The following is a 22030-nucleotide window of genomic DNA, read 5'->3' on the forward strand; positions in this document are numbered from 1 at the left end:
TTTACGAAGCATGAGATTTATACAAAAACTTAGAAGATCCGTTTGTTTAGGTAGTAAGTTGAAACTTGTTCTCAAGTTTTCAAAGCAATAGAAAGTACTCCCTAAATCTTGTAATGTAAGGTTAACAATAAAGCTAAGATCCCCCTTAGAAATGTGGTTTTCTTTTCTTTTCTTTTTCTAAGACGGAGTTTTACTCTTGTTGCCCAGGCTGGAGTATAATAGCGCGATCTTGGCTCACTGCAACCTCCACCTCCTGGGTTCAGGCGATTCTCCTGCCTCAGCCTCTGGAGTAGCTGGGATTACAGGCGCGTACCACCATGCCGGGCAAATTTTTGCATCTTTAGTAGAGATGGGGTTTCACCATGTTGGTCAGGCTGGTCTCCAACTCCTTACCTCAGGTGATCCACCTGCCCTGGCCTCCCAAAGTGCTGGGATTACAGGTATGAGCCACCATGCCTGGCCTTTCTTTCTTTCTTTTTTTTTTTTTTTAAGAGACAGGGTCTTGCTTTGTCACCCAGGCTGGAGTGCAGTGGCGTGATCACGGCTCACTGCAGCCTGCAGCCTTGACCTCCCAGGCTCAAATGATCCTCCCACCTCAGCCTCTTGAGTAGCTGGGACCATAGTATGTGCCACTACACCCAGCTAATTTTTAAATTTTTTGTAGAGAGGGCTCTCACTTTGTTGCCCAGTCTGGTCTTGAACTCCTAGCTTCAAGTGATCCTCCCACCTTGGCTTCCCAAAGTGTTAGGATTACAGGTATGAGCCATCACTCCTGGCCTGCAATGTGTTTTTAAGCCTATCTTGGTAACATATAATGGTCTACAAAATCTGAAAGAGACTTGTTATTTTGTAACAATTCTGGAAATTATTTTAGATTTAAATTATTTACAGGCTGAGTGCAGTGGTTCGCTTTTTTAACCCCAGCACTTCAGGAGGCCAAAACAGGTGGATTGCCTGAGCTCAGGTGTTCGAGACCAGTCTGGGCAACATGATGAAGCCCTATCTCTACAAAAAATATAAAAATTAGCCAGGTGTGGTGGTGCATACCTGTGGTCCCACCTACCTGGGAGGCTGAAGTGGGAGGATCCCTTGAACCTGGGAGGTCAGGGCTGCACGCTTCAGTGAGCTGTGATCATACCACCGCACTCCAGCCTGGGTGACAGAGCAAGACTCTGTCTCAAAAAAAAAAAAAATCGTATGTGACATTTATTAAATATAAAGTAAATTTTGATTTCTAAGTATCCATTTTAATTTCCTAAGATTCTGTGTGCTATACATACTTAAATATGAAACATTAACATTATAAGAGAACTTAGGATTCTTTGTGGCATTGTTATTCGTTGGCAATATTTTTACAGTACAACCTTGACATTTAATGTTAAATTAGGTATTGTATACTCTTGTCCTTCAGCTTTCATAGATAATCTACATCATCTTTGTAAGCATCTTGATTTTAGAGAAGATGAAACAGATGTAAAAGCAGTTCTTGGAACTTTATTAAATTTAATGGAAGATCCAGACAAAGATGTTAGAGTGGCTTTTAGTGGAAATATCAAGCATATATTGGAATCCTTGGACTCTGAAGATGGATTTATAAAGGAGGTTGATAATTTTTGTTCTTAACATTTGGATTACATCAGCCTAGCTCTAAAAATTTCTTTAACCAGTTAATTTTATTGTTCTAGCTTTTTGTCTTAAGAATGAAGGAAGCATATACACATGCCCAAATATCAAGAAATTATGAGCTGAAGGATACCTTGATTCTTACAACAGGGGATATTGGAAGGTATACTTGGCAGCACTTGTATTCTTCCTTATTTATTGTGGCCATTCTTGTTTTTTGTTTGCTTGCTGTTAAAAATGGTGATATGATATTTGTGAAATTATAGACAAAATGTGAGTCAACATGAATTTTTTCTTAGATTTCCATTTGTTTCTGGGATATTGGAGGTGTGTGTGTGTGTGTGTGTGTGTGTGTGTTTGTGTATTCATATGTATGTTGTTTTTAATTTTAGGGCCGCAAAAGGAGATTTGGTACCTTTTGCACTCTTGCACTTATTGCATTGTTTGTTATCCAAGTCAGCATCTGTCTCTGGAGCAGCATACACAGAAATTAGAGCTTTGGTTGCAGCTAAAAGTGTTAAACTGCAAAATTTTTTCAGCCAGTATAAGAAACCCATTTGTCAGGTAAGAGTGAGCATTTGTCTTGACTATAGGCAACAGCAGTACTTTTTAAGAGTTACAAAAAAGAAGAATATTTATACATGTTTTATTTTGCTTGCTTTTCTTTTTTCTTCACTTTTATTTAAGTTCAGGGGTATATTACATGTGTACAGGTTTGCTACATAGGTAAACATGTGCCGTGGAGGTTTGCTGCAGAAGTCATCTCATCACCTAGGTATAAGCCCAGCATCCATTAGCTATTATTTCTGGTACTCTCCCTTCCTCCACTTCCCCCCTGACAGGCCCCAGTGTGTGTTGTTCCCTCAATATGTCCATGTGTTCTCATCATTCAGCTCCTACTTATAAGTGAGAATGTGTGGTGTTTGGTTTTCTGTTCCTGTGTTAGTTTGCTGAGGATAATGGCTTCCAATTCCATTAATGTCCCTGCAAAGGACATGATCTTGTTCCTTTTTGTGGCTGTATAGTATTCCATGGTATATATGTACCACATTTTCTTTATCCAGTCTATCATTGATGGGCATTTAGGTTAACTCCATGATTTTCCTTTTTTTTTTTTTTTTTTTTGAGATGGAATTTTGCTCTGTTGTCCAGGCTGGAGTGCAATGATGTGATCTCAGTTCAATGCAACCTTCACCTCCCAGGTTCAAGGGATTCTCTTGCCTCAGCCTCCCTAGTAACTGGTATTACAGGTGCCTGCCACCATGCCTGGCTAATTTTTGTATTTTTAGTAGAGATGAGGTTTCACCATGTTGGCCAGGTTGGTCTCGAACTCCTAACCTCAAGCAATCCACCCGTCTCAGCCTCCCAAAGTGCTAGGATTACAGGCATGCGCCACTGCACCTGGCCAACTTTACTATTGTAAATGGTGCTGCAGCGAACCTACATGTGCATGTATCTTTATTACAGAATGATTTATGTTCCTTTGGGTATATACCCAGTAGCGGGATTCCTGGGTCAAATGATATTTCTGCCTCTGGGTCTTTGAGGAATTGCCACACTGTCTTCCACAATAGTTTAACTAATTTACACTCCCGCCAACAGTATAAAAGCATTCCTTTTGCTCTGAAACCTTGCCAGTATCTGTTTTTTGACTTTTTAATAATAGCCATATTGACTGGCGTTAGATGGTGTCTCATTGTAGTTTTGACCAGTGATGTTGAGCTGTTTTTCATGTTCGTTGGCTGGCTACATGTATGTCTTCTTTGGAGAAGAGTCTGTTTATGTCCTTTGTCCACTTTTTAATGGGGTTGTTTTTTTCTTGTACATTTGTTTAAGTTCTTTGTAGACTCTGGATATTAGACCTCTGTCAGATGAATAGATTGCAGAAATTTTCTCCCATTCTGTAAGTTATCTGTCCACCCTGATGATAGTTTATTTTACTGTGCAGAAGCTCTTGAGTGTAAATAGATCCTATTTGTCAATTTTTGCTTTTACTGAAATTGCTTTTGGCATTTTTGTGATGAAATCTTTGTTTGTACCTATATTCTGAGGTATTGCCTAGATTTTCTTCTAGGGTTTTTATAGTTTTGAGTTTCACATTTAAGTCTTTAATCCATCTTGAGTTAATTTTTGTATATGGTGTGAGGAAGCGGTCCAGTTTCAATTTTCTGCATATGGCTAGTCAGTTCTCCAAACCATTTATTAAATAGAGAATCCTTTCCCTGTTGCTTGTTTTCGTCAGGTTAGTCAAAGATTGGATGGTTGTAGATGTGTCATCGAATTTCTGAGTTATCTAATCTGTTCCATTTGCTTTTTAAAAGTTTTATTTTCTTTTTTATTTTAAATATTTCTTAGAGACCAAGTTTTACTCTGTTGTCCAGGCAACATACAGTGATCATGGAGTGGCGTGATCATAACTCATTGAAGCCTCTAACTCCTGGGCTTAGAGATCTTCCCACTTTAGCCTCCTAAGTAGCTGGGTCTACAGGTGTGCACCACCACACCTAGCTATTTATTTATTTATTTATTTATTTATTTTTAGAGATGGGGTTTTAGAGACAGCAGTCCTATTTTGCCCAGGCTGCTCTTTAACTCCTGGCCTCAAATGATCCTCCCACCTCTGCCTCTGAAAGTGCTGGGATTACTGTCATGAGCCACTGTGCCTGGTTTTAAAAAGAAAGCATTGTGCTTGCTTTAAAAAATTGTTGTTAAGACTGGATGTGGTGACTCATTGCCTGAATTCTCAGCACTTTGGGAGGCCAAGGCGGGCAAATCACCTGAGGTCAGGAGTTTGAGACCAGCCTGGCTAACATGGTGAAACCCCATCTCTACTAAAAATACAAAAATTAACCAGGCATGGGGGCGAGCACCTGTAGTCCCAGCTACTCAGGAGGCTGAGGCAGAAGAATCGCCTGAACCCAGGAGGTGGCGGTTACAGTGAGCCGAGATCGCACCATTGCACTCCAGCCTGGGTGACAGAGCGAGACTCTGTCTAAAAACAAAAAAAAAAAATTATTGTTAAAAAGGATGTATTTAGTTATTTAATAGAACTGAAATCTTGCCATTTTTATATTTTAGGATATTGGTCTGAAGATACAGGTTATAAATGGGGGAGGAAGAAAATCATCTTATAATGATGTATAGCCTTTTTAGTAATAGTAAACTCTTTTACGCCTTGATACTATGTTATATGACACTTTGTTTTAAATATATTCAATTAATGGCTGAAAAGTTAGGTTATGCTAAAATACTGAATTTATTTGTGGTATAATCCTTAGCATGATACTCAAGTTTTTTAACTAAGCCTGATTATGTCGTCTGTAAAAGGCAGGTTGTGACATACTCTGCCTCATTAAAGTTGTTATAAAAATTGAATGAACCAATTCAGATAATGTAGAATACTATTTGATACTGCCCTTTATGGTAGCTTAAAAAGTATTAGTTAAAATTTCTTCTTTGTGTGAAAACTGACAATAAAATGGTTTTTGCTCTAGTTTTTGGTAGAATCCCTTCACTCTAGTCAGATGACAGCACTTCCGAGTACTCCATACCCGAATGCTGATGTGCGAAAACAAGATGTGGCTCACCAAAGAGAAATGGCTTTAAATACCTTGTCTGAAATTGCCAACGTTTTCGACTTTCCTGATCTTAATCGTTTTCTTACTGTAAGTTGCAACATACAGTTCACTTGAGGTTTGCAATTCAGTATTTTGTTCATGCCTTTCTAGATTTTGACTTTGATATGAGATTATTGCTTACGCTGTAAAACTTAAGTGGATTTGAGTCATTGTTCTTTATGGTTAGCTGTCCTGAAAAGTTAATACTAATTGAATAATGCTAATCAATTCAGTTAGCTATTTGAGCCCTTATGTCTTTGGTGCTATGATTTTTTCCATTGGCAATTCAAAGTCTAATGTGATCATTTCTACTCCTAAGGCGTTGGAATAATAAAGTATAAAATTATAGTGGTATAAATGATCTACTATGACATATTTTATAGAATAGAATGTTTAGGAAGCCTTTGAAAAGTCATTGGGTTCAGAAAAAAAATGTTCTACCACTTGTGTTTAGAAAAAAAAAAAGGAGAGAAAAGAAATTGGTGCTGAGGTTTAAAAATGATAAAATAGATTATCTTTTAACGTTTTCACAAAGGCAAAGTTTTACTCTTAATTAATAAATTATAATAGCAATTCATGCAGAATATTTCCCTACAGCATTACTATAATTTAGCAAACATAAATTGCTTATAAATTGGTCAAATACTGGAAGGAAATATGTTAGTATGTGGGAAGGACCACAAAGACATTCATACATTTTCATTCACTCATTCTACTCTGGAAATCAAAAAGCAAAGATATTTATTATAACATTATCCAAGTAGCAAAAGAAAACAAAAGCAAAACTCTGAGTAGAAACTAAATGTCTTAATTTTATGTAGGTAGATATTATGTAACCATTAACATCATAAATTATTATAACATTGAGGAAACTACCTTATAATATTACAACAATCTTATAATGTTAATATTAAGTTGAAAGGTAAAATAGAAGTACCATGTAAGTGTCTCTGAGGGCAGAACCTGGGTCTTGTTCACTATCACATCTCCAGTGCTTAGGATAGTAACTGACATGTGTGCTTAGGATAGTAACTGACATGTAATAAGTACATGTAGAATGAATAAATGCAAGTCCATTCCTCTTATCTTTGGATTTTGTATATATTTTATTAAAAACATCTTAAAGGAATAGACAAAAATGAATTGTTGCAGTATTGGGATGGTGTGTGTGTTAAAAGATTTTTTTATATATGTTACAACATCAACTCTGAAATTTAAAAAATGTCTTTAAAAATTGCATTTATGGTTACTCTTGCTTATTCTTTAAATACAAGTTCAAGTAATACATTAGACTTGTAATTTCGACCTCAGAGCATAAGTATATTTTAGCACATACTCCTGAAAAATTATCTTTTTTACTTTTCCATTTGCTTATTTATTGTCTGTTTCTCTACCTTTTTACAATGTAAGATCTGTGCCATCAGGTACCTTGCCTATTTCGTTTACTGCTATGTGCAGTGCCTGAATCATAGTAAATCGCCCAGTAAATATCATTTGAGTGAATAAATGGTAAATCCGAATTCAAATACAAGTCCTACATGGACTCCAAATATGTGTGGCATTTAAAAATATTTTTGTAAATAGCTTATGTGAATATTTTTTTCAGCCAGACAAATGTACTTTTTGGTAATTGTTGCATTCTTTTTCAGAGGACATTACAAGTTCTACTACCCGATCTTGCTGCCAAAGCAAGCCCTGCAGCTTCTGCTCTCATTCGAACTTTAGGAAAACAATTAAATGTCAATCGTAGAGAGATTTTAATAAACAACTTCAAATATATTTTTTCTCATTTGGTCTGTTCTTGTTCCAAAGATGAATTAGAACGTGCCCTTCATTATCTGAAGGTAATTGAATATTTCTATATATTTTACTTTTTTATATAAATTAGCATTATAGGAAAGATGTAACATTCTTCTGGGAAGGAGGGTGAGTAAATTATAGCCTATCCTAGAAGAATGTAAGTTTAAGTGTTGTTAAATAATCTTTGTCCTGAGACTATATTAAATAGAATTCTCCTTTTGTTTTCTTTGATCATTTCACCATAATGGGATATTATAGACATCCTTTTATAGGAGAGATTCTCAGCCTATTTCATTATAGTACTTTTCAGTTGATTGGAGTTATAAGTTGACTGATGATACACACTTAATTATATACATAGGAAGAGGCAATCACCTTCAAATGCAGTATAATGTCTGTGTTTAGTTTAGTTACTTGGTGTTCTGCTTACAATTTGGTCCAGTTTTTTGGTAGGTTTTACATTTAAAATTATAACCTGTGCTTCTTTTTTTGGTGTCATATTAACAAAATATCTCTCAGGAATAGGAAACTACATGGGAACAGGAAAACTATGAGAAATATGCATATAACATTACTGTTTTCTCTGATGTTAATTTACTTCATTTGTTTCATTATATATGCCAACAGCACATCTCTTTCCACATGAGAGTTAGTGAATATCAAATATATTTATTCATCTTGAGAAAGTATAATACAAGTATATATTGCAGAGATTGAATGATAATAATAAGTATTTATGGAGTATTTACTACATGTCAAAAATTGAGCTAAACAATTGATATGGATCATTTCATGTAATCCTCACAGTTACCCAATGAGATAAAGGTCCTACTCATATTTTATTCATTTATTTTGTGATGGAGTTTTGCTCCGTAGCCCAGGCTAGAGTGCAGTGGGGCGATCTCAGCTCACTGCAACCTCCATCTCCTGGGTTCAACTGCCTCAGCCTCATGAGTAGCTGGGATTACAGTTGTCTGCCACCAGGCCTAGCTAATTTTTGTATTTTTAGTAGAGGTGGGGTTTTACCATGTTGGCCAGGCTGATCTCCAACTCCTGGCCACAGGTGATCCACCTGCCTTGGCCTCCCAAAGTGCTAGAATTACAGGTGTGAACCAACGCACCCAGCCAAAGGTATTATTTTTTTGGTTTTGTTTCATGGATAAGGAACTAAAGCAGAGAGAGGTTAGATTAGGTAACTTATCCAAGTCAGCATATCTGATAAATGACAGCTAGAATTTAAACTAAAACAATCTGAACAGAAAGACTGCTATAAGCCACTATACTACATTTCCCCCCTGGGTTATGTGTCCCCAGTAATGAATTGATGATACTATAAGACCTTAGAGAAAACTAGGACTTGCTTTTTAATATTTTATTTCTATATAAAGTTGGATCACTTCACTTCATTACATATAATCCATGGGAGACCTACCAGGATAGAATAAGATTAGAATCTTTTCCAATGCCTTTTCTTAATACCGTTAGTAAATCCTGTCATCTGGTCTAGAGCTCCTGATGTACTAATAGCATGTTAAAATCAGTATACTTATTTCCAGGATGTTAGTATGAAGAAAAAACCTTTTTTTAAAACATGTCTTTGGGTTAGAATGAAACAGAAATTGAACTGGGGAGCCTGTTGAGACAAGATTTCCAGGGATTGCATAATGAATTATTGCTGCGTATTGGAGAACACTATCAACAGGTTTTCAATGGTTTGTCAATACTTGCCTCATTTGCATCCAGTGATGATCCGTATCAGGGCCCAAGAGATATCATATCACCTGAACTGATGGTAAGGAATATGTTCTATGAGGTTTTTTTGTTTGTTTTTCTTCCTTTTGCAGCTTAATTATGAAATTGAAGAAACCATATTTTTTGGTCATTTTCTGGCTGCTAGCAATTTGTTTAAATTTTAAGTTGGTATTTTTATTTTGAAAAGGTTGAAATTGCATGGTCACATGCACAAGATCATGAACACAAGATCATGTTTATTTTCTTACAGCATTATCACAACTTTATTTACATATTTACATGTTTAGGCTATTAACAACATATATTAGCATTGAAAAATGTGGACTTTTAAGTGTTTTGAGTAGATTTTATTTTTTCACGGAATAAAAATGTTGAAGTTTATTTTTCTTTACTACTTTTAAATTACGTGTATGTTAGAATATGTTCGTAGCTCTCCTCTCACCCTGCCCCTCCAACTACTCTTTCCTTAGCTCAGCAAATGAAACTTTTCAATTCTAACTGTAGTTTAATCCATTGTTGGATAGAAGGGAAGTTAGGAAATACGTTCTCTATTGTAAATCTTTCTCTACCATAAATTTGTATTTGAAATCACTTTACTGTTTATCTTAAAAAAAATATAAATCTTCAGAATTGAATTATTATTTTTTCTTTCAACTGCCCTCATTCCTGTAAGAGACTTAAAGGACTATTGGCAAAATATTTTAACCCATTTATGCCAGAGGTTGCAAATTTTTTTTTTGTGAAAAATCAGACCTTGAGCAGTAGGATATAAATAACTTCCACAAGCTTACCATTCCAATAATGGAATGCTAGGCATCAGTTCATTAAGAGAGATTTTTATCTCTGGTTTCTTATTTCCCATTCTAGTCTGACTCTTTTCTCACTATTCTATGAAATTCCTTTTTTCAGGATCACCAACAGTCTTCTTGGCTATTAAATCTCATAGTCCCTTCTCTGTCCTATCTTATTCAACCTTTCAGTATCATTCAATACAATTGGCCATCCTTTCCTATGTGGCATCTGTGATACCACATTGTCTTGATTTTTCTTTTTTGCTTCACTGTTCACTCATGTTTAGGCTTCTTTACTGGCTTTTTCCCTGTAAATTGTCTACTTTATCCTCTAAATGTTAGAATAACTCAGGACTATGTAACTGGCTGTTTTTCCTCAGTCATAATTCTCTCCTTTAATGATCTTCTTTGATCTTTTTCTTTAATATGAGTTATATTTTGAGAATTTTTAGTTGAAATTTCAGTCCAGACTGCCCCTGAGCTTGGTTTATATAGATTAGGTTCTGGGAGGATACAGATGGCATACACACAAACGTTTACACAGAAATAGTTTAATAAAGGGGCTACTTTTAGTGACATGGCAAGGTTAAGGGAACCAGCAAGGAATGTTTAGGAACCCAGGTACTACAAACAGCAAAAAACTTAATCCCTCCGCTTAGTTCTGGGAAAGGGGAAGAAATAGTGTTACTAGAACCTGACTGAGAGCCAGAACCATGAGGGAAGTCCTCTCATTGTAGAGGAATGTAGCCACTGCCAGAATTACCTCAAACCACAGAGCAGGAAATATGAATACCATACTCTGTTCTATTTGAAAACTACCCTCTGTTCTAGTGGTATTTCCTGCTGACTGAATTCAGTGGAAAGCCAGAGGGCAAGGGATCCTAAGTAATGCAGTCTGGTCAGTGTCCCAGGTATGGAGAAGGGCAGAAGGCGGCAAAGAATAGACCTGAGGATGAGAGAGGATGGCAAACAGATATTCACCTTTTCGTCATCTCTACTGTCATGTCTTATAGGCATCTCAAACAGTTCCAAATATAATATGTTCATTAGAAATCTTTATTTTCCCTTTCTAGCCTGTTTTTCTCCCAGTCTTTCCCATCTCAGTAATGGTACCATCTACCCAGTTGCATGAGTCAAAACCTGAGAAGCATTTGTGAGCCCTCCATTTCCTTTATCCTTTTATAATCAAACAATGGGCAAATCCTATCAAGTCTCTCCAAAATATATCTTTTTCATTTCTGTCGCCACCACCCTTACACAAATAACCATCATCTTTCTTGGGACAACTGTGAACACCTCCTAATGATTCTGTCCTTTCATTCTTCCCTCTCTACAATTAATTATTTACACAGCCTTTGGAGTGCTCTTTTTACAAACTCATATCATTCCCCTGATTAAATTCCTTCTATGATTTTCATTGCCTTTAACATAAAATAAAATCTGTAAGGCCATACATGATCTGCCTACCTTTCTACTCTCACATGGTACAACCCATTTCTTCCTTTCTCCCTGTATTTCAACATAATTTCCTTTGTGTTTCTTAAACGTGCCAAAGTTTTTCCTGCTTCGAGACCTAGGCCCTGGGTGGGTCTGTCTACTTGGAATAATATCCTGGATCTTTCTCATTCTTTAGATTTCAAGAGTTTCCCAAATACCCTGTCTCAACTCCCTTACCACATTTCTTGTCTATCACAGGATCATGTTTATTTTCTTGTAGCATTATCACAACTTTGTTTACATACTTACTTATTTAGTGTCTTCCATTCATACTAGTCTACCATGTAAGCTAATGAGAGAGAATGACTTTGCTTATCTTGTACACCTGTACCCAGCACAGGATTCTAGGCATATGTAATAAGTATTTGGTGATAGATAATATATTGGTAGATAGATAAAATCACATAATTGTTTGAGTGCAAGAACTTTAATACTGGAATGTTGACATAGATTGTGTGATCCTTATCTGCTTTTTATTTAAGCAATATAGGCTGGAACCATACAATTAGTGAATTGTGGCTTACCATGCCAAAGTTGACTCTCAATCTAAATCAGAAGTTTGCAGAACAAAATGCAATTTTAGGCATTAAACACCAGATGATTTCCGGTGCTAGGAAAGATAAAGATTTATCCTGACATCTAATCTGGAGAGACTTGTAGGATACCTCACTCCTCTCTATTATATGGTAGCACACACCCTCCTACCCTTTTCTTGGTAATGCATGGAACCTGAAGATACCTAAATCAGATGCCTCAACGTCAAGTAGTGCAACTTTCTTATAGAGTTCAAAATGCTTTAGTTGCTACTCATTCCCAGCTCTTTTTTTTTTTTTCTCCTTTCTTCTGTCTGTACATAAAGACATGAAACAGAAGAATATTCTTTACAGAGTGGTCACATTCTCAGTTTGTAATAATATGAACAAATTGATTTAATACTTAGCCATATACTAAGTCCTTAGTGAATGATATCTTTTTTTTTTGGAAGCAGGGTTTTGCTCTGCCACCCAGGCTGGACTTCACTGGCACAATCTCAGCTCACTGCAACCTCTGCCTCTGGTACTTAAGCGATCTTCCCACCTCAGCCTCCTGAGTAGCTGGGACCACAGGTGTGTGCCACCATGCCTGGCTAATTTTTTTATAGAAACAGGGTTTTACCATGTTACCCAGGCTGATCTCAAACTCCTGAGCTCATGTAATCCACTTGCCTTAGCCTCCCGAATTGCTGGGATTAGAGGGGTGAGCCACCACACCTGGTCAATAAATGGTATCTTATTTAGCCTTTACAGCAGCTCTATGCAGTAGGTGGTTTTATTGTTCACATTTTACAGACTTGGAAGAATTAAGTAACTTATAGAAGATCACACATTAGGAAGTGTCAAAATTAAGATTCAAACCTAGATTTGGCTGACTTAAAGCCCATGCCCTCTCCTCCAGGACCGTTTCTTAAGAAAGTACTAACTCAGTTGAGCACAGTGGCTTACACCTGTAATCCCAGCACTCTGGGAGCCCAAAGCAGGAAGATTGCGTAAGCCCAGGAGTTTGAGACCAGCCTGGGCAACATGGCGAAACTCCGTCTCTACAAAAAATACAAAGGGCATGGTGGTGCATGCCTGTAGTCACAGGGACTCAGGAGGCTGAGCTGGGAGGATTGCTTGAGTCTAGGAGGTTGAGGCTGCAGTGAGTTGTGATTGTGCCACTGCGCTTCAGCCTAGGTGACCGAGACCCTGTCGAGAGAGAGGGAGATCGAGAGAGGAAGAAAAGAAGAGAAGAGAAAAGAAAAAAAGAGAAAGGAGGAAAGAAAGAAATAGGAAGGAAGGAAGGAACTCTTAAGAAAAAAGAAAAAGGAGGAAAGAAAGAAAAAGAAAGAAGGAGGGAGGAAGGAAGGAAGGAAAGAACCCTGTTTAAGAAAAAGAGGAAGAAAGAAGAAAGAGGGAGGAAGGAAGCAAATGAAGGAGGAATGGAAGAGAAGGAGGGAGGGAGAAAGGGAAGGAGGGAGGAAGGAAAGGAGGGAGAAAGGAAGGGACCGACGGAGGGAGGGAGGGAGGGAGGGAGAGAGGGAGGGAGGGAAGGAAGAAGGAAGGAAGGTAGGAAGGAAGGAACGAACTAAGGAAGGAACTCTGTTTACTTCAGGAAACCTAAAGTGTCATGGATGATGATATCTAGCCTGCAACTTTTGATGCCCATGGTCTTGTGCCTCTTTTCCCCTATTACCTCGGGATATTATCCCCTATGTCAGATCATTTTTCTGGTGGGATACCCTTTCCTTAATCGTACTTTTCTACCTTAGCTCTAAATGTCATAGACTAAGGACAGTCCCTTTCCTTTCTCTATTCTTTTCTTTCTTCTTTTCCTCTCCACTCCACATCCTGAAATGAATCAGATCCTGAGGATCCCACCCCAGCTCACTCCATGATTAAAAAGCTTATCATTTTCTCCTTGTACTGTACATTTAATCGTATTTTTTCATGGTGACTATAAATCATTTCATTAGTTTCTTTAAATACTACATGTGAAGATACATGTTTTTGGAGAAACTTAATTCACCAAGTCTTTATTTCCAATATGCTAGTCTAGTTAGGTAAAATATAAATGACATTAGTTAAATAATTAAAATGTCAACTTAAGAAATTCAATCTGTATAAAGCTTACATATTATCTGTTTTTATTTCTTAGGCTGATTATTTACAACCCAAATTGTTGGGCATTTTGGCTTTTTTTAACATGCAGTTACTGAGCTCTAGTGTTGGCATTGAAGATAAAAAAATGGTAAGTGGTGATAGTTGAGTTCCAAAGTGCTAAGATAAAATTCATATAGAATATAGATAAATTCTGCATCTTGCTACAAACATTCAAAGATGAGAAATAACCAAACATGACATTCTCTATTGCTGAAGAACTTATATAAGCTTTTTGGGAGTCTAAAAATTGGAATTGTATTCGTTTCATTTCTTTAGTTTAGGAGGGATAGAACACTAACCTAAAGTGACTAAAAGAAATTTGTGGCTGTGTTACTAAAAGCGTAAGGATAATGTAGCTTTGGGCATAACTTGATTTTGGACTGAAAAAAGTTCTCAGAGTCAGTCTTTTGGCTCAGATTCACCTGGGTTGGCTCTGTACTTAAGAGCCAGGTAATGACCTCAATGGCTTCAAGCTCACGTCATCACAACATCTAGTCCAGCATTTGAAGAAAGAGACTAGCAATCACTGAAAGCTCAAACAAAAGTTGCATCATTGAGTCTCCTTGGTTTAGATTGGTCTGGTGTGGGTCATGGCCCATGGTGTTTTTGAACACCAGAAATCTTAGGTTATTATAATGTAAAGCAACTTTATGTTTAAATACTTGTGCCACAATGAAGTTTCATTATGACTTCTGCAATAGTTGGCCACCATTGGAAATTTTTGTCCTATAGATTGGAGTAAAATTTTAGATATTGATAAAATTTCCCTTTCTGTTGCTTTCCACCTCTGCAGTCAGTAGGATTACAATAAAAACAAACAAAAAACACCTATGAATGGAAGCTTTTATTTCAGTGTATACTACTCCCCCCTGCTTTTTTTAATAATCTTAAGGAGTCAAGAAAGACATATGATACCATATTTAACTCTGCAAATTTTAGCAACCAATGCCTGTTCTTTTGGTGTCAACTAGTAAATGTAATCCCCCAACCAACCACTATTTCATCTACACGGCTTCTTTCTTATTGTTTTTTTTTTTTTTTTTGAGACGGAGTCTCACTCTGTCGCCCTGGCTGGAGTGCAGTGGCCGGATCTCAGCTCACTGCAAGCTCCGCCTCCTGGGTTTACGCCATTCTCCTGCCTCAGCCTCCGGAGTAGCTGGGACTACAGGCGCCCACCACCTCGCCCCGCTGGTTTTTTTGTGTTTTTTAGTAGAGACGGGGTTTCACCGTATTAGCCAGGATGGTCTCGATCTCCTGACCTCGTGATCCGCCCGTCTCGGCCTCCCAAAGTGCTGGGATTACAGGCTTGAGCCACCGCGCCCGGCCCTTTCTTATTGTTTCTCCAATTGCTATCCTAAGTGAGAGAATCACCTTGAATCTAAGAAAACTAGAGTTTGTCTTGTAAACCATAAAGAGCTTGCATGTTTTGGCATATAAAGTCAACCAGAGAGTTTCTTTACCCCTTCATTATAAACTGGAGCTGCTGATAACAGGTCTGGTTCTGTGTTTTTCATGTGTTTCATTTTCTGAGTATATCATTAATTATTTATTTTACTAAATTCAGGACATCTTGAATTTAATATCATTAGGACAAAAATTTCCTTAACTATTGATCACTATGAAGTATTCCATTTACTTCAAAAATTTTTATATGGTCTCAAATTCAAATGATTTTAATTCAGCTTGTTTTATGTATGCATATGGCAGTTTGGGATAGATATGAAAGAAATTAAACAATATGCATTATACCTTTAATACATTAGAAATTTTACCATTCTAGATGAATATTGGGCCAAAATAACAAATCACCTTCAAGGGAAAAAACAAAAAAGAAATCAACTTGTATTTTTCACATTTATAATTCCCACATAAGACATAAGCATTTGGACGAAACAAACTGGCCAACATTGATTCGATCTTTTGTGTCATCTGAGAATAGATGACCCCTGATATTGGGTGGGAAGCACTTGTCCTTAGGGCTCATCTGCTTCTGGCAGCATGTTTGTAAGCTTTACTCTGAAGCGCTACTTAACTCTATAGGCCTTGAACAGTTTGATGTCTTTGATGAAGTTGATGGGACCCAAACATGTCAGTTCTGTGAGGGTGAAGATGATGACCACACTGAGAACTGGCCTTCGATTCAAGGATGATTTTCCTGAATTGTGTTGCAGGTAAATGACTGCCTGAGTTTATTATTATTATTATTATTTTGCATTTTCCAGTAGCACTAACTTGAATTCTTATCTCTTTGAAGGAAATTGGGTTCAAGTAATAAATAATTAAGGGAGAAGGACTATTTGTATTGAAAACAGAACGTATTTACTTCTTTTAAAACATTTTACCATGAAAGTCTTTTAACATACTGGGAAATAGAAGAGTTATCAGTGAACCTTCATACCTATTTCCCAACCTTGGCAGTTATCAACATTGCTAGTTTTTTCTAAGCCACTTCTACCTTTTTGATTGTTAGTTGGGGTATATTACAGAAGATCCCAGAATCATATCATTGTACTTGTAAATACTTTAGATGTATGTAATGGATGAGGGCATCTAAAAAATAACCTTCATGAATTATTATACTTAGCAGGATTAATAGAAATATCTAATCTAAAACTCAGTCCTTATTCACATTTCCTCCAGTTGTCTCAAAGGTATTTTTCCCAAAGATACTGTATATATCATGTTGTAGATGCCATTTCCCAGAGATGTTTGTATGTATCATTGTTTCTTGAGTTAGACATAAATGAAGTTTACATACATGTATTTGGTTGCCTGGCTCCTTAAGTGCCTCTTGTAAACAACCTCATCTGTTAAATTCCCTACCCACACATTTTACTTATTTTAGGCTGTTAAGATTTTAGGATGTGGGATTTGGAGAATAGCTAATTTAACTTTTCCCTCTATCTTTTCTTTCATCCCTATTTTTTCTATAAATGGGTACCTAGATATAGATGCTGGATTAGATTTAGGTTCAATTTATTATTATAACATGCCTCATAGGTGAGGCTTTGTGCTTCTCTTATGGCACAGTATGAGCCACATAATAATATCTAGTTGTCCACTTTTAGTAATGGTAAGATTAGACAGTAGGTTTTATCAACCTAAATCCCTTTATTATAAAATTCCTCATTAATCTTTCATCTGATGATTTTAGCATTAATTAATGATCATTGCCTAAGTCCATTATTTCATTACAGTTGATAAAATAGTGATTTTCTAATTTTATTATTCCTTCTGTATTTACTAGGTGGGATTATTCTTAAAATTCCTCATAAAATTTGTCTAGCTGGGCATGATTGTACATATCTGTAGTCCCAGCTGCTTAGGAAGGTGAGGCAGAAGGATCACTTGAGTTTGAGTCTAGCTTGGGCAACATAGCAGGACCTTGTCTTTAAAAACAAAACAACCATAGTTCATGTAGGAAAAGCAGTTCATAATTACTTGAATATTTCCTTTTAGTTAATCAATTTAGGAATATAGGTTTGTGCTGTAGCAACCTCCAGTGAAGTTTTTCTTCTTTTATAATATCATTTTGATTACATCGATTTTTATAAGTTTGATTAATTTTATCCATTAAAATCACTAGCCTTTTTTATTGCTGAAATTGTCCCATCTTAAGCAAGTAGAAATCCTTTCAAGTTGGCATCTGTGAGTTTTGATATAACCTCCATTAATCTCTTATAGATTTTCTGCTTTCGGGCATGACAAGATGACCCGGGCTCATCTTGAACATTTCTTCTTCAAGGAACCCTGGCTCTGGTTCCTTTGAGCCCAGATTAATTCCCAGTATAGGCACTCATTGGGCCTACTGTCATTGCTTCTAAGTCTTAAGTGAATATAGCTACTAGAAAATTTTTATAAAGAGGAAAAGATTTTGAGTTTATATGTATATATATATGTGTATTTCCAATACAATAAAGATCACATAGTTTTGACTTAACTCTTTGGTTTTACATTATATTTCTTTCCAGTTATTCTGTCTTTGTTCCTAATGACTTATATTATACATTTACATAATTTTTCTTTCTGTATACATATGTATGTCTTTAAAGTGACAATTTCAATATTACTACCAACAGTAAGACTGCTGAGTGCAGTTTAAGCTTCTTGGAGGCTCTTTTTGTCAATAAAATATATCCTGTTAGAGATACATAGTCAGAATATGTTTTAAAATCATGTGAAGTAATTATTTTCTGTGTGCATGTGCTACCAACTTAATATTTAGTTAGGTTCACTTGTTTCAGTTTGTTTAAAATTTTTAAGAGTTGCTTTTCCCCTATATTTTATTTAATTTAAAAATTATATAAAACATTTGCATAGTCCCAAATTCAAATCTGTGTAACAAATTATAGTCAGAAATCTAGATTCCAGTTTTGACCTCTACAGATACTTATCTTTATTAATTTTTGTGTATCTACTCTTTGTAAAAGAATAAGCAAATGCACACACACACTTTTTTTTTGTATTAATTCTGCCCCAAACACTGTTTTTCCCCTTGCTTTTTTGACTTCATATAATTTGGACATCACTTTATTTGAATATATAGCACTGATCTTTGCTTTAAAGCTGCCTTTTAATCTATTGTTTGTATATATCATGTGTCTTCAACTAATAACTAATTGATAGAGCTTTACAAATAATAAAACTAATTGGATTTCATTTCTATTTGTTTTTTCACATAGAGCTTGGGACTGCTTTGTTCGTTGCCTGGATCATGCTTGTCTGGGCTCCCTTCTCAGTCATGTAATAGTAGCTTTGTTACCTCTTATACACATCCAGCCTAAAGAAACTGCAGCTATCTTTCACTACCTCATAATTGAAAACAGGTATTGTAACTGAAATTAAAGTAAAATAATAACTTTTTAAACTGTATTTTTATGTCTCAAGGTATTAAAATTACTGATGGTAATGTGGAACTTTCACTTTTTTGAATTTCAGGGTTCATCAGTAACAAAAGTAATTGGCATGTAATTACATATTGACATGATGCTATTTCAGTTGTGGCATTGCTTCTATTATAATTATTTCTAAAACTCACTAATTAATAGATCAGCAGTTAAAAATTATTTTTCATTAATTCTGTAAATGTGAAACCTAATTTACTTTTGTTTTCACAGTCAAAAGGCAGACAGTTGAATAGCATGAGAAAGGTTAGGAGAAATACCTACTTTCTGCAGCTTACCTTACTTGAAACCTTTATTACTTCATTGCATTAAGCTTTGAACTAGCCTCTGTTCCTTTAAGCTTTTCTCACTTTTCTTGATATTGTTACTAGAACTGTGTTTTAAAAATATCTCTTTATTGGTGTCATTCCAGCATACAAAGGCATTCTGAGATTCTCCATTTCCTAATTGACAAATTCCAAATTGCTTAGCCTGATATTGAAGGCTTTCTAAAAATCTGGCCACAGACTATTTCTTACTATCTTCCCCCATAATTTTTCAAAACAGGCATTAGGCTATAGCCAATGTGGACTACTATTGACAGAACATACATCATTCTTTCCCATTTGTATTTTTGATTCAGGCTGCTTTTTAGACTGGGATGTCTTTCTATATATTTAATTTTTTTTCTGTGATTTTACTTAACATTGTATATAATCATTCCTTTGCTTGTGAAAAGTTGGGGTTGAAGTACTCCTTATTTACCTACTCACCCATAGGCTATTGCTGGTCCCTTTAGTCAGTTGCAGTAACTAATTAGGGAGAAGTCATAGAAGAAGGAAAAGTTAATGTGTTTTTATTTAATTAAGATACTTTTGTTTTCGATATTTTGTGCATGATAAAACAACAAAATCACTAATTTAGATTTTGGGACTACTTTTCAAGTACCTTTAAAATTTGTTTTGTACATAGTCGTATCTTTGCTGTTTATTACAGAAGTATCATTTCTCTACCTTTTTCGTAATCATAAGAAAAATCCTGACCAGGCATGGTGGCTCATGCCAACAATACCAACACTTTGGGAGGACAAGGCAGGAGGATTGCTTGAGGCCAGGAGCCTGGGCAACATAGTGAGAACCCCACGTCTACAAAAAATACAGAAACATTAAAAAAAAAAAAAAAAAGGCCCTTTGGGAGGCTGGGGCAGGCGGATCACGAGGTCGGGAGATCAAGACCATCCTGGCTAACATGGTGAAACCCTGTCTCTACTAAAAATACAAGAAGTTAGCCACGTGTGGTGGCGGGTGCCTGTAGTCCCAGCTACTTTGGAGGCTGAGGTAGGAGAATGGTGTGAATCCGGGAGGCGGAGCTTGCGATGACCAAGATTGCGCTACTGCACTCCAGCCTGGGCGACAGAGCCAGACTCTTGTCAAAAAAAAAAAAAAAAAAAAAGCATGTAATCCTAGCTACTGCAGGCTGAGGCAGGAAGAGTTCTTGAGCCCAGAAGTTTGAGGCTGCCCTGAGTTATGATCATGACACTGCAAGATAGAAGACATTAAGCTTGCTGAATGAAGGCACTACTTTGGCTTTGTTTATTGTTCCATCCCCAGTGACTAGCAGAATGCTTAGCATGTAATAGCACATAGTAGTTATTTAATATATATTTATTGCATGAGTTAACGAAGACTAGAATTTAGAAACACTTATATTTGGACCCAGAAAGATTAGAGCATTTATTATATTAGAAGGAAATTAAAAATTATAGCCCCGATAAGGATTACTTATATATATATTTTTATAATTCTTCATGGTAATTTGTGTATTGGGTAGTCTTTGGCTGTCTATTGCTATATTCCAAATCACTCCCAAACCTAGTGTCTTAAAACAATGAGCATTTTTATTTGCTCATAATTTTGCAATCTGGACTGTGCTAAGCTGGTCAGTTCTACTGGTCTTACAGGTGGTCCCTGGTGTGGCCACATTCAGCTGGCAGGTGGACTGGGCTGGGCCTGTCTCTCATTCTGTGTAGTCTCAGAGTCTCTCTCTCTGTACCGTGGTCTGTCCATGTTGGTGGCCACACTTCTTACCTAGTGACTTAGGGCTCTCCAGAACACACAAATGGAAACTTGCAGGCATTTTTTTTTTTATACTTTAAGTTCTAGGGTACATGTGCACAACATGCAGGTTTGTTACATATGTATACATGTGCCATGTTGGTGTGCTGCACCCATTAACTCGTCATTTACATTAGGTATATCTGCTAATGCTATCCCTCCCCGCTCCCCCACCCCACAACAGGCCCCGGTGTGTGATGTTCCTCACCCTGTGTCCACGTGTTCTCATTGTTCAATTCCCACTTATGAGTGAGAACACCTGTGCGGTGTTTGGTTTTCTGTCCTTGCGATAGTTTGCTCAGGAAGATGGTTTCCAGCTTCATCCATGTCCCTACAAAGGACATGAAGTCATCCTTTTTTATGGTGAAACTTGCAGGCATTTTTAATACCTAGGTCCCAAACTGGCACAGCATATCTTCTGCCACCGTCTATTTGCTCAAGCAAGTTGCACACTCAGCCCAGCTTGAAGAGGAAGAGACTGTATATATGGGTTTGTATGCTGAGAAGCATGGTTGATTTTAGCACTATTATAGAGTGATTTTCATAGTTTTGGTCATTTTCCACTAATAATTTAGCTGAGTGTCTTAGACATAGTTAGAAAATACTTTGCAGCTCAGTAATCAACTAGCACTTTTAATTATGAATTAAATTGGCCTTAGTTTGAACTTTTGCTTTACATTTTTTTAGTATTCATATTCTTGGCAAATAATTCTTTTTATTTCGACTATTAGGGATGCTGTGCAAGATTTTCTTCATGAAATATATTTTTTACCTGATCATCCAGAATTAAAAAAGATAAAAGCCATTCTCCAGGAATACAGAAAGGTATTTAATTTTTAATTTGTAGTTTAGGAGATCATTAATACAGAATTGTTCCCAAATTCCAATACATTGAATAAAGATCCTTTAGGATCATATCTAGGGATAATATAGTCCTATTCTAATGGCTAATTCCTGGTGAGTAGATAATGCTACCATGAATCCATGACTTTTGGAAGGAAGTTTTAGCATTTAGATTAAAGATGTAACAGCATTAGATAGAACAGAGAGCAAAAAATACAGTTCTTATGCCTTTACTACCCAGACCAAAGTGTCCTTATTGTCCCAAAAAGAAGAGCTACCACAGCAGCATGCCCTAAGAGAAGAAAGGAAAGCTGTGGGACGATTCTAGTTTTGTTGTGCTACAAACCATGACATAGAAATGTCAGATGTGAATGATTCCTGAGATTTAGAAGGGGAATAATGTAAAATTCCAGCATTTTAAATCTTAGTGAG

At 36.4% G+C, this 22030-nt stretch overlaps 1 protein-coding gene across 1 annotated transcript in view; it reads left to right on the forward strand.

The window, feature by feature from the left end:
* Positions 1-22030, forward strand: part of ATR (ATR serine/threonine kinase) — a 132584-nt gene that overhangs the window by 23202 nt on the left and 87352 nt on the right. Inside the window, exons 11-20 of the mRNA XM_011958085.1 lie at positions 1412-1602; positions 1686-1786; positions 2016-2187; positions 5118-5288; positions 6890-7084; positions 8647-8832; positions 13754-13846; positions 15799-15929; positions 18441-18584; positions 21487-21580. Of these exons, the coding sequence (XP_011813475.1) occupies positions 1412-1602; positions 1686-1786; positions 2016-2187; positions 5118-5288; positions 6890-7084; positions 8647-8832; positions 13754-13846; positions 15799-15929; positions 18441-18584; positions 21487-21580 (1478 nt within the window). The remainder of the gene's footprint in view (positions 1-1411; positions 1603-1685; positions 1787-2015; positions 2188-5117; positions 5289-6889; positions 7085-8646; positions 8833-13753; positions 13847-15798; positions 15930-18440; positions 18585-21486; positions 21581-22030) is intronic.

This window comes from Colobus angolensis, unplaced genomic scaffold, assembly GCF_000951035.1.
Source record: "Colobus angolensis palliatus isolate OR3802 unplaced genomic scaffold, Cang.pa_1.0 Scaffold46, whole genome shotgun sequence".
Taxonomy (NCBI): Eukaryota; Metazoa; Chordata; class Mammalia; order Primates; family Cercopithecidae; genus Colobus; species Colobus angolensis.